Source organism: Erpetoichthys calabaricus, chromosome 14 (assembly GCF_900747795.2).
Source record: "Erpetoichthys calabaricus chromosome 14, fErpCal1.3, whole genome shotgun sequence".
Lineage (NCBI taxonomy): Eukaryota > Metazoa > Chordata > Cladistia > Polypteriformes > Polypteridae > Erpetoichthys > Erpetoichthys calabaricus.
This window is the reverse complement of record NC_041407.2, coordinates 96,214,659-96,231,897: the sequence shown is the minus strand read 5'-3', so window position 1 is coordinate 96,231,897 and position 17,239 is coordinate 96,214,659. Positions and strand designations below refer to the sequence as shown.

At 41.8% G+C, this 17,239-nt stretch overlaps 1 protein-coding gene across 1 annotated transcript; it reads right to left on the bottom strand.

The window, feature by feature from the left end:
* Positions 1 to 1,908: 1,908 nt before the first annotated feature.
* Positions 1,909 to 14,263, bottom strand: LOC114665106 (leucine-rich repeat-containing protein 46-like). Its single transcript, XM_028819499.2, has 7 exons — positions 14,159 to 14,263; positions 13,854 to 14,075; positions 13,722 to 13,768; positions 11,584 to 11,693; positions 11,414 to 11,483; positions 10,327 to 10,496; positions 1,909 to 4,473 (listed from the first exon to the last, which is right to left on the bottom strand). The coding sequence occupies exons 2-7, from the start codon at positions 13,950 to 13,952 to the stop codon at positions 3,830 to 3,832; spliced, it is 1,140 nt and encodes a 379-aa protein (XP_028675332.1). The 5' UTR covers positions 13,953 to 14,075; positions 14,159 to 14,263; the 3' UTR covers positions 1,909 to 3,829.
* Positions 14,264 to 17,239: the final 2,976 nt, after the last annotated feature.

Here is a 17,239-nt window from a genome sequence, read left to right as displayed (position 1 = left end):
GCGAGAGGGTTAGGAACACACTATTGTTCCCCAAGGTGGAGGGGTCTCCTCTGAGATAATGTATTTCAGAGTGAGAGGCTGGATATATACCATCACACCTTCACAAGGTAAAGAAAAATATGACTGCAAATAGCTGGAGAAGGGTTTCCAGATGGATGAAAAACATGGTTAAAATTTGTCTGAGTGGGACTGAAAAATAGCCCAAAATTCCATGTTCTTTTTAAAAAAGTAGCCCAAACAATTAACAACAAGCGAAAGCCCATTTTCTTTGTGGACAACAATTAAAAACAGCCCAACTGGGTGAGAAAACCATGGACATGGTAACACTTGTGTAGATGTAGGCATCTGTGTTTCAAGCACCGGTGAATATTTGAACCTCTTTGAGAATCTACAAGGACACCACCCCACCCCCAAACCCCATCATCTTCCATCGAACTTTGATTTATTCCGGTGTTCGAATGTAAGTGTAACAAAAAAACACCAATACAAAAAAAAAAAAAATACCATTAGTAATCTTCTACTTCAAGAGCTGTCCAAAGGTATTGTTATTGCAATACATTCATATACAGTCATATTTAATCACGTCTCAGTCCAAAGTGATTCCTGTTATCAATATTTGGACTATGACCTCCAAAACTGTTATCTTATTCTCAAGTATCCAGTGATCAAGAATTCCCAGCCATCCACAGACCCATACGGTGCACTCCACAGACTTATTAGAATGAGTCTGTGTGTGGCTCCATTTCACCAGGGCATTTATTTCTTCTTTATCAGGTCTAGAATATTTATCTGCTTTTTCTCATTCTGGTTCAACATCTGTAACTTTTCATCCCCATACAAGTTGTATTTCTTTAAAGCAACGCTCATCTATCAGTAGGCTCCTGATATTTCCATTTCTGTTTGCTTGCTTAGCAGATGCTTTCATCCAAAGCGACTTACAAAAAGAGTTCAGCGTAATTGAGTAGACATCAGTCTGGTGGATTTCTTAGGAACAAGTGAGATAGGACAAGGATACAGAATTGATTAATGTGGGTGTGGAGAGCAGAACAAAACACAAGCAAGTTACATTTCCTAGGTTATAAAAATCTAACAGCTCAGTTAGACACACATTTACCAAACAAGAGGGTCTCCAAGCACTTCTTAAACAACCCGAGTCAGCTGCTCAGATGGAGGTGGGCAGCTTGTACCACCAGGTTGGAGCTACACATGAAAATAGTCTGGATTGAGATTTGATGCCACACAGAGGTGGCACCACCAGACGCTGTTCACTAGCACTCTAAAAATTAAAGGTGCCAAACTGGTTCTTCAGAGCCGTGGCATAAGGGAACCATTTTAATTTCCAAAAGACCCATCCACATGAAGGCCCAGAAATCACCTTTATTTATTTAGAACCGTTAGAGGTTCCATAAATATCTATCAATAGATGATAACAGATTTGTGAAATACCAGTAGGTTCTCTATTTTTAAAGGACCTATAGTAGGACCCTACAGGGGGCACATTGCTCCTCAAACCCAACACAGACACAAGTTTCACAATCACATAGCTTTTAATGGGTTGTGGGAAACGCTTCCCAACTGTTTCCCACCTTTCCAACACAGTACAAATAAAGCAACCAACACTTTCTTTTCTTCTTCACTCTTCCTCTATCTGTGTCCTTCTGCTTCCACTCCTCCTCCAGCAAGTCTGCTCCCTCCCGACTCAGGACTGAACAATGATGGCGGATAACACTTTTGGTTTGGTCCCTAAAGTTCCCACCTCTTCTGCCCCATGGGCTATTTAAAGAACAACGTCGCTGGAAGTTGCCATTCATTTCTGAAACCAATTCAGAAGAGAACTGAGCGCTGCTGAGGAGAACATTTTAATCTCTTTTGCCTGAGATTGGCAAGGAAAGACGACAACATCCACAATCATTTTCATCTGAACGTTTCTTTTACTTTCATTAATTTGCCCAACATTAAATGGGGGTCCCAGTTGGTCTCCACCCGTTTATTATTTCCCCATTGTCTTTTGTTCACAGTATATACTACCCTTCTGTTGTGTGTCTAGTGTTGCTGCCTCATGGGTGGGTTGTAATCGGTCAGTGTCTATTGTGAGGTCGGCCATTCTCCTCATGTCTACATTGATTTTTCTCTGGTGGCTTAATTTTTTTTTCTCCCACATCACAAAAGATATGGAGAATAGTTTAATAAAATGACCTCAAAGGGGATGTGTGAGGGTGGGTATTTTGTCCTGGGCTGTTTCCATACTTACACTCAATGGTGCCAGGATAGGCTCTAAATTTGATTAAGAGGGTTGTCACAGATGGCCGGGACACCTCTTCATTATATGGACCGGTGGAGCAAGCCTGGTCAGGAAAGTACTTACACAGGGACGCTAGATGGCAGCCCCACTGGGTGACAGTGGTGCCTCGGATTCCTGCAGGGCTCCAAGGGAGATGGAGTTCTCTACAACCCTGTTGGGATCTGGGGGTGCCACCAGGGGGCGCTGCAGTGGTTCCTGAGGCCATATGGGCGGTTCTTCCACCACACCCGGAAGTGCAGCCAGAAATGGACCATTAAACACCTGGAGCACTTCCAGGTGGGCTATAAAAGGAGCCAGCAGCCACCACTCTGAGAGCCAGAGTCAGAAGGAGGGAGACAAAGCTTGCCAGAGAGGAGTGGAGGAGATAAAGAGAAGTAGTGTGGTGATTGTGCTATTGTGCTTGTGGGACTGTGTTGTGCCTGTGGGAAGAAGAACAGAGGAAGCAGTTGTCCACAGGTGAAGAAAAATAAAAATAAAAACATTTATTTGTTTTGTCAGTGTGCCTCCTGCGTCTGTCTGTGTCGGGTTGAGCGCTCGTATAGCGCCTTTTGTCACAGGGTATATACAGTGCTAGTTGTCTCACCCGGCCTCAATGAGGATGTGTGAGGGTGGGCATCTTGTCCAGGGCTGTTTCCATAATTACACCCAATGGTGCCAGGATAGGCTCTAAATTTGATTAAGAGGGTATATACAGTGTCTTACCCAGCTTCACCCCAGAAACTTCCTAATACATTGGGCCTCCATTTTGGTGCCATCGGTTAATTAAATGTATCAGAAGCAGGGCTGGTTTTAGAATGATTAGCCTCGTGCTGCAGTTAGCATTAGCATTTCAAGCTGAGCAATTGAAAAGCAAGTGTGGGGATGATTGTCCTTCTTGACGTTTAGAGGGTCGTGATCGAAGAGTGGGTGGGGGTAGAGGATGCCCTTTGGTGACTCGAGCTGCGCAATCTAATAGTGTTTGCCAGCTTTGGCTTTTAGAGGGTCACGATCAAAGAGCTGTCCCCATCGGCATATCGAGCAGCACAGTCATCACTACTCTGCATCATCACGGATCGGCAAGGCAACTTTTTTAAGCATAGTGGTGAACACCAGAATCTCTTCATGAATCTTCAAGGGGACCCTAAAGGGCTCTTTGATCAACCTTCACGGCTTTGCCATGATTGATGTTTCAGCGTACCAGCACCCTTTTTTTAGCATACTCTTGAGCACCAGAACCTCTCTGAGAACAAGAGGGGAAAAGTCGTTAATCAAATGTCACTGTATCGCTATGAAAAGAGTACCGCCATTAATTCAGTTCCACATCAAGCATTGATATGGACTGCTGCCACTCAAACCAGTGCTATCCTCTGTGCTCTGTTGGTAAAGAAGTGAACTTTTATTCCAGTAAGAATGATATCGAAAGTAGCACAAAAACGTAATTCCTTAATTTTGCAACAACAGTGAAAAAATGTCAAATGCAATCCACAAAAGTCAAACCTTCACGAGAGGAAATGAATGCCAGGACACTGGCCACGTTTAGGCTGGTGGTCAGTTTCCTTGGAATGCAGCAAATCTCCTGGGATTGACAGAGGGAGCCGTCCTGTCTTTGCCGGCTGCTGCACGTGAGTTTTTCTCCTGGCTGTCGACTGCCAACAGAGCACTTTCAGTGCTTTGAATCCTTGAGGAGGCCTTTCCACTTAAGGAAGATATTTTAACTGGCCTCTTCATGTCATTTGCAGATTTTATGGGTGTGTTGGCTGCCTTTTTTTTTCCGGCGCTCCCTGGTTTTGGAACTGAGCAAGTACACTGGGGGGAGTGAATTGCTTTGACCGATCTGCTCATGCCCAATGAGTTCTTTTTATGGCGATCATCACTGATAGCCGGCAACATCCTGGTGACATCCTGGGACTGTTTCATTCTTGCTGAGTTAGCTTTACTCCTTTGAAGCTTTCCAGAAGTCTCCCTTGCGTTCACGTTACTGTCCACCGGGTGACTCCCGGGTGCTTCTTTAGGCCCCTCTAATTTGCGTTCATTTACAGCAGAGGTCTGTTCCTGGATAAGGCGTCTTGCTGAAGGTGCTGATCCATCCAGCATCTCGATCTCCTCCATTCTGGATTCGTGTTCGTTAGTGGCATAGCGTATTCTTTGCTCGGATTGGTGGAGCAGTTCTTCCCGGAATGTCTTAAACATATCTGGGGGGCAAAAAAAAAAAAAAAAAAGGAAAACTGACAGTGAGGCCAATGAAGCAATAAAAAGGGCAAGGCTGTGCTCACCAAGGATGAAACCTCACAGCTTCATGAGCATCTTGTGATCCGCAAGTTTCAAAGTTTTACAAAGTATTGTCGTGATTTTTTTTAAACAGTTATATCCCATAAATTAGTAGCAGCCTGTAGCATTTATGTCTTTGTTTTACAAATAAAGCATATGCTTTAAACCAGGGGTGTTCAACTCCGGTCCTGGTGGGCCGCAGTCAATGCAGGTTTTCATTCTAACCATCTTCTTAATTCATGAGCCATTTTTGCTGCTGATTCACTTGCTTCGTCTTCATTTTAATTGACGTGACTCAGATCCCTTAGTTCAGGGATGGGCAAAGTCGTTCCTGGAGGGCCGCAGTGGTTGCAGGTTTTTGTTCCAACCCAATTGCTTAATTAGAAAACAATTGTTGCCAATAATTTAATTTCATGGCGTTTTAAGTGCTTTAACTCTGTTGTGTCAAGTCATTTTCCTTTATAAGGATATCATCCAAATAATTTGAAGGCTAAAATGGATGAGTAAATCTCAGTCCTTCACTTTTTTCTCTTCACTTTCCTTCCAAGAATTTAATTAAACCAAACAGTGCAAGATAAATCCACACAGTTGTAAATAGAAACAAGCTAAATGGAGAACTGCTGGTTTCTTTTGTCATTTGTATCTTATGGCCAATAAGGAGCAATTAAAAAATGAGAATACGGCTGTTTAAGACTAAAATAAGCAATATGGGTTCAAAATCTTAACAAGCGAGACAACTAAAGTGAAGCAGAAGTGTTACTTGAGCAATAAGTGCTTCTTAAGAAACTGGGTTGGAACAAAAACCCGCAGCCACTGCGGCCCTCCAGGAACGACTTTGCCCACCCCTGCCTTAGTTGTTTGTCTTTCCTTAATGAGCAGCCAAACAATAATGAGACACAAAACAAGCTGCCACATGAGCAGCTCACCTGAAAATAAAGAAAGGTTGGTCTGCTCAGGTCACCAAAACATCTTGACGGTGGTCTTAGAAAAAATAGAATATCACAAGTCTGCTGTGGCAGAATGAGAGCAGCAACACGCAGTGGAATTAAATAACGAGTTTAATTAACAGCAAGAATCGCCTTCTCATTAACAAACTGGTTGGAGTGAAGATGGCTGAAGTTTGATGTTCTAGTTTAGCTGGTCATCTGTCGGCTCGTTTCACGTCACATTTCTGTTTGGCTGCCATTTAATGAAAAAACAAACCAATTCAGAGGACAGAATCCTTAAAAACAAGGCTATTAAAATGAAGGGTAAAGGAGTTAAGTAGCAGCAAAAACTGATCACTGATTAGGTAAAAGGGTTAGAATGAAAACCTGCAGCCACTGCAGCCCACCAGGACCGGAGTTGGACACCCCTGCTTTAAACTCATTACTCTTATATTACGCTCCAATTATAAATCTGTTTATTTTTCACAATTGTCTGGGTGCATAAACCGATTGCTGTGAAAGAGGAATTAGCAGCTTGCATGCAATTCTGGATGTATGATAAAGCACCATGATAAAATATGAATGATCTGTCATAGCTGACCATTACAAAAATTCTTCCATCCACTTGCAACGCCATTTAATCCAACTGAGACTTGTAGGGGGCCAGCAGTATTGGGTGATAGACATGGACTAACCTTAGATGGTTCATCACTCCAGGACAGGGGTTATTATCATTGCTGTTATTATTTTTATTACTCACAGTTTAACTCAGGATTACGGGTGGCTCTGGCATAGATAGATGGATAGAATTCTTTATTGTCATTATGCATACACATAACAAATTTTTTTGTTGGTAGGACTCAGCATCGAGGCAGAATACTTAAATACACAATACACTATAAATAATAAAATAAACATAATACGTATAAAAGACAGCAGCAATAAAACATCATCAAGTCCAGACTTTTCCTGAGGTAGTACGCCTGCAGAGACCAGTGATCTGTGTGCATGGGTCTGCACGGGAGAAATACGAGTGTGTGTTTGATTACAAGGGAAAGTGCATGTCTACAGGGTGGCAGGTTAGGGGTAGATGTATGTGTGTGTATCAGCAGGGGCAGATGGACTTCACGGCTCTGGGGAAAAAGCTGTCTTTCATTCTGCTGGTACGTGTTTTTTATGTTTCTGTACCGCTTTCCTGAAGGCAGTGGTACAAATAGTCCATTTTCAGGATGGGTGAGATCCGCAGCTATACATTTGGCCCTCTTCTGCACCCTTCCAGCATATACAGAGTCCAGGTCTAGGAGAGGACTTCCCATGATCCCCTGTGCTGTTCTCACCACCCGTGCCAAGTCCTTCCTGTCCTGTGCAGCTGCCGTACCACACTGTCATACTGTGACAGAGAATGCTTTCTATAGTGGATCTGTAGAAGTTTGTGAGCAGCCGAGAGGAGAATCTGGCATGTCTCATCTTCCTGAGGAACAAGTCTTTGTTGGGCCTTCTTTACCAGGTGAGATGTGTTCAAAGACCAGGTCAGATCCGATGTGATGTGGATACCTAAGAACTTGATATTGTCCACACACATTACAGCCTCCTCATGTATGAATATAGGAGCATGTTCTGTTCTTCTGGACCTCCTATAGTCCACAATGATCTCTTTGGTCTTGCTGGTGTTTAAGATGAGGTTGTTGGCTGATATGGGACCCACCACGGTTGTATCATCCGCAAACTTCACAACCATATTTGTGGCATGGATGGCAGAGCAATCGTGTGTAAATAACGTGAAGAGTGCTGGGCTGAGCACACAACCCTGTGGCGTGCCTGTGTTCAAAACCAGTGTGGCTGATGTACGATCTCCAATTCTAACCACCTCAGGCCTGTTAGTGAGAAAGTCCCTGATCCTGAGACACAACGATATGGTCAGACCCAGATTATGAGGCTTTTGTACCAGCTTGTCCACTGCATTCCCACCTCTTGCTAACCAAGTCTACTATTGTAGTATTTGTGGAAGGAGATCTCCGAGGAAGACAGGAATAGTTCAATCAATCAGTCTTTTTTCAGTCACAGATGAGTACATGGATTCTGCATTGCAAGGCAGAAGAGCAAAGTTCTGCTTTTCAGTCAGCTTTTTTATATTTTCTCCCTCCCCTTCCCTTTTCTTATAAAAAAAGCATAATTTCGTTTACTTATGCATTTCATTTTATATTGCGCAAATCGGCCAACCATTTCTGTTTTGTGTACGTGTCAGAGGGGCCCCAAAGAAGGAAAGGTCATCTTTCCCGTGTCTAACGGACATGTTCTAAATAAAGAAGTTGTCCTTGGTCAGCTTACTGCATCCTGTCTTATGACAGACGTCTGTATGAATAACCTGCCGTTATAGCAAAACAAATATGTCAGTTTTTAACCCTTAGTAGCTTGCAAGCAGTTAATTTTTCTTTCACATATTTGATCTATTAAACCCTGAATCAGGCTTAAGTGGGCTCACTACTATACAGTACTATAATAACAATACTACCACAAATAATAAGGACATGTGTGTGAGGTTAATTGGTATTTCTAATTGGGTCCTGTGGTGATCGGGTGTCCTGTTCAGAGATGGTTCCTGCCTTATGTCTAGTACTTCTAGGAAATGCCCAAGCCCCTGAAATGGGCTAAACAGGTTTCATTAAGTTATACAGGATCAGGTGCCCCTTATGACATGCCAGCATCCTGAGCTGTTTCATCGTGTGATGGGTATGGCAACGTGCTGTACCAGTGCAGGATCCCCAAACTGACCTGACCTTTATTAATCCCCAAGGAGAATCTGTCCTTCCACATACCCTTTTGAGGTCAGAGTGCACGGTCAGCCAACGTACAGTGGCCCCTGGAGCACGTTTTAGGTTAAGAAGGGACCCAGAAGGGGTCCTGCTGCCAGTAATGGGATTTGAACCAGCAACCCTCCAGATACCAGCGCAGATCCTTAGCCTGAGAGCCTCCACTCTGCCCTAATGTGGTTCCTGTGGGGAATTTTTCACCTGGACACCCTCTGAACATGCAGGTCACTACACCCTCTGGTGGGCCACTTCTACCCTGTATATGGAAGTGCTCTTTATTTTGCTCTACAGGTGCTGGTCATAAAATTAGAATATCATGACAAAGTTGATTTATTTCAGTAATTCCATTCAAAAAGTGAAACTTGTATATTAGATTCATTCATTACACACAGACTGATGTATTTCAAATGTTTATTTCTTTTAATGTTGATGATTATAACTGACAACTAATGAAAGTCCCAAATTCAGTATCTCGGAAAATTAGAATATTGTGAAAAGGTTCAAAATTGATGACACCTGGTGCCACACTTTAATCAGCTAATTAACTAAAAACACCTGCAAAAGCCTTTAAATGGTCTCTCAGTCGAGTTCTGTAGGCTACACAATCATGGGGAAGACTGCTGACTTGACAGTTGTCCAAAAGACGACCATTGACACCTTGCACAAGGAGGGCAAGACACAAAAGGTCATTGCTAAAGAGGCTGGCTGTTCACAGAGCTCTGTGTCCAAGCACATTAATAGAGAGGTGAAGGGAAGGACAAGATGTGGTAGAAAAAAGTGGACAAGCAATAGGGATAACCGCACCCTGGAGAGGATTGTGAAACAAAACCCATTCAAAAATGTGGGGGAGATTCACAAAGAGTGGACTGCAGCTGGAGTCAGTGCTTCAAGAACCACCACGCACAGACGTATGCGAGACATGGGGTTCAGCTGTCGCATTCCTTGTGTCAAGCCACTCTTGAACAACAGACAGCATCAGAAGCGTCTCGCCTTTGGACTGCTGCTGAGTGGTCCAAAGTTATGTTCTCTGATGAAAGTAAATTTTGCATTTCCTTTGGAAATCAAGGTCCCAGAGTCTGGAGGAAGAGAGGAGAGGCACAGAATCCACGTTGCGTGAGGTCCAGTGTAAAGTTTCCACAGTCAGTGATGGTTTGGGGTGCCATGTCATCTGCTGGTGTTGGTCCATTGCGTTTTCTGAGGTCCAAGGTCAACGCAGCCGTTTACCAGGAAGTTTTAGAGCACTTCAAGCTTCCTGCTGCTGACGAACTTTATGGAGATGCAGATTTCATTTTACAACAGGACCTGGCACCTGCACACAGTGCCAAAGCTACCAGTACCTGGTTTAAGGACCATGGTATCCCTGTTCTTGATTGGCCAGCAAACTCGCCTGACCTTAACCCCATAGAAAATCTATGGGGTATTGTGAAGAGGAAGATGCAATACGCCAGACCCAACAATTCAGAAGAGCTGAAGGCCACTATTAGAGCAACATGGGCTCTCATAACACCTGAGCAGTGCCACAGACTGATCGACTCTATGCCATGCAGTAATCCAGGCCAAAGGAGCCCCAACTAAATATTGAGTGCTGTACATGCTCATACTTTTCATGTTCATACCTTTCAGTTGGCCAACATTTCTAAAAATCCTTTTTTTGCATTGGTCTTAATTGATATTCTAATTTTCCGAGATACTGAATTTGGGACTTTCATTAATTGTCAGTTATAATCATCAACATTAAAAGAAATAAACATTTGAAATACATCAGTCTGTGTGTAATGAATGAATCTAATATACAAGTTTCACTTTTTGAATGGAATTACTGAAATAAATCAACTTTGTCATTAGATTCTAATGTTATGACCAGTACCTGTATGTGTTACATCTGTATGTCAATATAAAGCCCCTGTTAGCTTGTGTTCTTATTGTGTGCAGGCCTACTACTGCCGATTATTCCAACAGCAACATTTTCCCATTTTGCCAAACCAAGAAATAAAATATCAGCCCTTGAAGAACTGCAGACAGCCTGATTTGGACTTTTTACCTCGCACTCTGTCTGTCGACCAGGCCTCATGGGTGTAATAATCATCCTCATCCTCTGAGCTGGTTGCCTCCTCCCGCTCTTCACTGCAGTCCGTCTTTGAGTCCTTTTTGGACAACACTGGCTGGTTGTCCAGGTCCCTAAGATGTGGCAAAGCATCAGCTAACCGTGTCCTAGAGAAAAGAAATTCAAGGCATTTCAGTATTATGTAGGGGCATAACTAGACAGAATGGGCCCCTAGGATTAGGTGCATCAATACAATTTACATATATGCATATCAAACATTTTGTACGTGTTTATTCAAACAGGAAAAATATAACTATATAATGTAACTAACAGTCTTTAACTACAAGTAATGTCATTTGCACTAGGACTGCCTTACCCACAACGCATTGCTACCAAAGGGTGCATCATTTAATAAATAGCCCACATAATTTTAAAAATACAAGTATTACAATGCTTTTTAACATTTATTGTAAAGTTATATGTTGCAAATAATGATAGTATACAGCAGGGGTGTCCAACTCCAGTCCTGGGGGGCCCCAGTGGCTACAGGTTTTCATTTTAACCCTTTTCTTAATTAGTGACCTGTTTTTGCTGCTAATTATAAACATATATAGGCATCAGATAAAAAAACGTGGGCTCCCTATGCTCATGGCACCCTTGGGCAAATGCCCATGTGTTAATACGGCCCTGCCCAAACCCCCCGCCTGCTTTTTTAGATTTGACATCTATGCACGACTCTTGTAAAACTCCAAAGAAGAACCCCACCCCCTATTTTGATCTTACCACCGTATGTATTTCAGTGGCACGGGTCTGGGTGGTGTGGGATGTTTTTACTTTTGCCCAGGACATAAAAAATACTAGAGATGGCACTGGTAATAATAATAATAACAATAATAAAAGCTGAACATAAAGAGTCCTACAGACCTGGCATTGAGAATGCCTAATTAACTAAACACTCCCTGTATGTAGAGGTTGGCACACCCTGTCTTTATTCCTGTCATGACACTCAAGCTGATTGTTAAAAAGAAGTGCCACTGCAGAGGTTTCAAGTGTCTGGACCCCTAAGTGCCAAGCCCGGCCTTACCTGTATTCTTTTTCAGCTGTGCATGGATTGCCGGTGAGGTTTAATATGATCAGGTTTTTAGGCAGCTCATCTAAAGAAGGAAAATATAAATTAAGTGGGCTCAACCACACGTTCAGCATGAATACAAGTCACCACTGCACAATTCACACTCAGTGGAGGCCGCCCGTTACCCAGATCAAGCTGCGCGATGAGGTTGTCGGACAAATCCAGAAACTGCAAGGAACTCAGAGCTTGGAGATTTTCAATTTGTTTTATCTTGTTTCCAGCTAGAGTCAGGAACCTCAAAAAAAAAATAAAAGCTAGGATTAGAAATGTAGGAAACACCACATGGTCAAGAACAATGGCTCCCTCTTATTCTGCATTCCAAAAAGCACCGCAGTATGATTTTTACATTTATAAGGTACTTAGAAATATTTCTATTTTTGCCATAGCTTTAAATGCGTAACTCTGTGTAAGTGCCCAAGGAGGAAGGACGGGCATCCTGGCCAAGAATGGGGAAGATCTCTTGCCTGGCCGGGAAGGCCATAATGGAAGGGATGGCCAGATTGCAGACATTATTGTGGACGAAAAAGGCACACTGAAAGCAGGCAGATAATATTTCTCTTCAGTTCTCTTAATTATTCATTCGGAGTCATAGTAAGTAGAGATTCAAAGAGCATAACTTATTGCCGCAAAACTCAATTTGAACCCTGATCAAAAGCCAGGAGGGGTTTTTTATACTTCAGCATCTCATGATTGATAAGACAGAAAAACATCCTTATCATCTAAGTAGAGTTAAACAATATGTCTGTTGAGCTAAGCATTATCTGTGTTCTCAAAGCTAAGCACAGGAGAGACGCCTTTGCATAAACTACATGTACTTTTCTGCAGCCTTGTGACCTTGTCCGTGAAACATTCACTCTGAGAAAGGGAAAACAAGAAACAGCTTAGATTTTATTCATGTGGACACTATTTCTCCTGAACCCTGGAATAACATATTTTTGTTAGTTCATAAGCCAAAGCGTCTCTCACTGGCAAGTTATAAATTAGTTATTATAAAATTCTAATTAACTATACATGGTGCTGAGGAGAACATTCTTCTTCTACATTACCCAGCTGGGGCGCCGTATAATTCCTGTCCTGGCTGGGAAACAGGAAAGAAGGATGGTCTGGTGAGCGCTGGAGGCCAGCAGCACTTTATCCCCCAAATTAACAGGTGGCAGTGCCCCTTGCAAGTAGTCCCAGTGTGAACACCTGCAGGGCTGCATGGGAATTGGAGTTCAGAAGAACAGCCCTGGGCGGCGCTGCTGCCTCGCAGTTAGGAGACCTGGGTTTGCTTCAACAACTACAACATTTATTTCTATAGCACATTTTCATACAAATGATGTAGCTCAAAGTGCTTTACATGATGAAGAAAGAAAAGTTTCTAAAAAATAAGAATAAGATTAGGCAATACTATATAACAAAGAATAAAGTAAGGACCGATGGCCGGGAGGGCAGAAAAAAAAAAAAAAAGACTCCAGAGGGCTGGAGATAAAAACAACAAAATCTGCAGGGGTTCCAGGATCATGAGACCACCCAGCCCACACTGGGCTGTATTTCCCTATTGGATCAAAGGGTGTCGTCACTTCACAGTTTCTCCGAGATGTTGCATACACATGGGTCAGAGTTGCTATTAATATATCCTAGTCAAGTTTTCTTTTAAAAATCCCAAAGTTTGTGTGGAAAGTTGTGTATGCGCATTTCAGGCCTCTTTTGGTGAGTTTATAAATGAGACCCCTTATGTCTGATGTGAACATTAACTGAGACTCCTGACCTGTTTGATGCATAGTGCTGCTGTCACACGATTGGCTGATTAGATAATTGCCTGCATGAGCAGATGTACCTAATGATTTGCTCAGTGAGTGTATATGTCGGTCGCTGTTTTGCATTTTTATATAAAGCGCTTGACAGCAACCTATTCTGAAGATGCTCTGTACAAATATTCATCTTTCCATTCATTGCGCTTAATTTGCTCAGGGAGTGCATATTCGCTCTTGGCAAAAGACATGATAGATAGATAGATAGATAGATAGATAGATAGATAGATAGATAGATAGATAGATAGATAGATACTTTATTAATCCCAATGAGAAATTGACATAGGAAATTGAATGACATTTGGTCAGGTTTTCTATTCCAACAGGTTGAAAGAAACAGCCATACCACTCCAGTTCATTTATGGTAGCTCTTTGGTGATTTAATCTGAGAGAATGTTCATCTTGTGTTTAAGCAAAGTGACCAATCAATCTCTCTAAAGCACCATACACGAAAGCCATAACGCTCTTACCTTAGACTGGACATGGAATGTAGATTTTCAATTTTCTCTATCTCATTCTAGAATTACAAAAAATATATACATTTTAACGCTGATCAGCCACCTTCCCCTACGTCCCCACACTCAGACTAGACTGGCCCTTACCTGCTGTAGGTAGAGGCTGTGCACGTTTCCGGGGTCCTCCAAGGGACTGATTTCAGTTAGTCCTTGTCTGTCTAACCGCACTGTCTTCAAAGAAGGCATAATGTCTACGATCAGGGCAAGCTTTGTAAAATTTCACTAAGGTGCGTCCTAGCGCAGACTTTACAAAGACGCCATCACTGACCCCATGCACAATCCAGCATGCTGCCCTCTCTTTGCGCTTCACTGTGCCAAGAAAAAAATCAAAAAAGTTTTAGAAACCCTGGTATTACAGAGTAATAACAATGTGAAATGACTTAAAGCTAAACCTTATTAGGTTTCAGCCCCAGACCGTCCACACTTAAGCACCTCCTCCTTCCTTCGTCGAGGCAGTTGTGTTGCTATGACAACAGACGCCGCGTGCCTCCTGCAGCCTGAGGACAGGCGACACCTTCCGGCGCGGAGGGGAACAAACCAGAACAGACTGTGAGTGCCAAAAGCTCGAAACGGGCACGTCTCGAGTCCGACTCAAGTGTGTACTTCTTGTTATACCGCTAAACGTAATGCTAGACTCTACTAGCAACTTCAGCTGGACTCCCACTGGACGAAACCTTTAACAAAGAAAGACCCCAGCGCAGCGTAGTCCGCAGAAACGTTTGAGGTTTGCTGTCCGGGACGCTGTTATATTGAATTCTGCATGAAGTAGACAGAACGCCCTGCTCATATAACCGTTTATAGGATTTCTGCTACGGTACAATTACAGTTTCCATTCCATCTACAAAATCTTTAACTGTTACAAGGTTGTGAGTTTACATGGCTACATAATCGGATTATCGGCGGAGAAATCTACCTGTTAATTAGGTTTCTCAGAGTCCAATAACCTGATCGGAAGAAGGGTTTACAGTACATGGCATTATAGAAATCAGGTTTCTTTGAATAGCAACTTGTCATTCTTGAGTACTGAGTGTTTGTTTGATGACGGGAAAAAAATAATGTAAGCGATTTTAACATAAGGCTGCAGCGTAACAAACTGTACAGAAAGTGACGGGGTGTGAATGTTGGCTCTGTGTGTTTATTTTCTTGATTCATTAAAATATAAAATTGTCTTAAAATGTGGATTTTCATAGTATTGTACTTGTTCTCATAAGAATTAGAAATCCTCATTATGGCGCATGTAAAGCGTGGTAACTTCTGGTGGGCCGCACTGAAAAAAATGGCATGTCAGATTAAAATAAAAAAAATATGTACTGTACATCGGTTGCACATAATAAAATAGTTTTTATCCAAAATAATTTAATTATGCTTAATACTATAAATTAAAATATCCTGAAACAGCATATTTTATATAAAATTAATTAAACTTTTTAATTCTCTGTTACATTAATTATGTTAAATGAACATGTCAATAAAGCATAATATTTTAACAATTGTTTTGTAAAATTTTTAAAAAATGCACCTCACCGAGTTACTGAGCTATAACCTTTTTTAGGTTATTAATTATACTTGTTCAAGTATCATTTTATAGTTCATGTTCTAAGTTATTTATAAGAAATAAACAGGTTTGCTTATACCAAAACTAGTTTTATTTGGTAAAAACAATCCAAATCACCAAAAATACAAAAGATTAGTATTCTAAAGCTGAAATGCACAACAGTTGTAATAACACTGCTTCTTTGGCTGTGCCAGAATGCCATGAGCAATGTATAACTAAATATGAACACAAAACGATCCTTGCATAGAGTGTTGTATTATAAAATACATTTATTTATATTTATGTAAATGCATATATTATATAAAAATGTTAAATATTAGTAAAATATAAAGTGCAAAAATAGTTGCTTTTGGCACCTTCTTTCACAAAATAATTTGTTTTTTATTTTCAAACAAGAAAATTCGGCGACTGCATTGTATTGTATTTGGGCGTATTATTTATTTTTCTGTATTAATAGAATTATCTGGTTGAGCAATGTTATGATAATACTAATGAACAGCAATGCTGAGAGTAGTTGACCCATAACGAAAGTCAGAACTTTTTTAAATATGTAAACGTACCCGTATTAAGCGAGTGAATCCAGACAACTTAATAGTACCTCTAGTGACTTGTGACGGTAGTTAGCAAGCATAGTTTCATAAAATATTAAAAGAGAATACAAGGAAAAAAGTCAAAACGGAGCAACGTAAGTCTGTGTGATTAAGTGTTTTAAATGAATGTTTGAATATTTGTTGTGTGTGGTTTTAACTTTTATCTCACGAACCTTCTGTTCTTAACCGGCGACAATAACTCAAACCCACAACCTTTTGCGTCTTTGAAAGTCACGTGACTTTACCGGCAAGTTTTCCTCAGCTGACGATCAATCGGCTTATTAATTTTCCGCTGAGTACTAAATAGAACTATTTTGAGTTCTGCCTAAATGACTAAAATTTGTTTATTGTACATCGCACAAGATTCAATAAATCCAACATGATCGAGTTATGCTCAAAAGTGGATTCTAAACAATACAAAGTACATACATTTTGTAAATGTAACAACCTACCAGTCAGGGCCGCTGCTGGCCAAATGGGTGCCCTAAGCAGAAATTTACTTTTGTGCCCCCTCCCCCAAATATTACGGAAGTAAAAATAAAATAATAAAAAAAACACCTACTATAGGGGCCAAAACAGAACTTTATTCAAATAAGGTGTGCTTAGCCTACTCTGCGTTCACCGTAAAATGCAATATATACGTTTATATTTTTGTTTATTTGTATATGTATATTATTAATATTAATTTACTATTATAATATATAAAAACGATTTTTTTGAGCAGCTGGGATGGTGCCCCCCTGGGAGTTGGTGCCCTACGCAGACTGCGTACTCTGCGTATAGGGAGCGGCGGTACTGCTGCCAGTTCCCTTTTTTCACAGCGTAATGTTCTTGGAAAGTGGGCAGCTGCCCGGCTGCCGACTACTCCAGATGGATTGCAATGGGGGTTGCAGGGTCCTTCGCAGCTCCATCCATCCATCCATTATCCAACCCGCTATATCCTATCTACAGGGTCACGAGCGTCTGCTGGAGCCAATCCCAGCCAACACAGGAAACAAACCCCGGGCAGGGCGCCCGCCCACACCAAGCACACCCTAGGAACAATTTAGAATCGCCAATGCACCTGACCTGCATGTCTTTGGACCGTTGGAGGAAATCGGAGCACCCGGAGGAAACCCATGCAGACACAGGGAGAACATGCAAACCTAACTGCGAGGCAGCAGCGCTACCCACTGCGCCACCGTGCCGCCCCCTTCGCAACTCCGATGTATTAAATTGTGACTAGGATTCAATTTCTGTGTGATGCGTGAGTAATAGTTTTGTGCCATTGTACTCACCGCTATTGTTTCATTATATTGCAGACACTGCTGATAGCATCGCCTTCATGT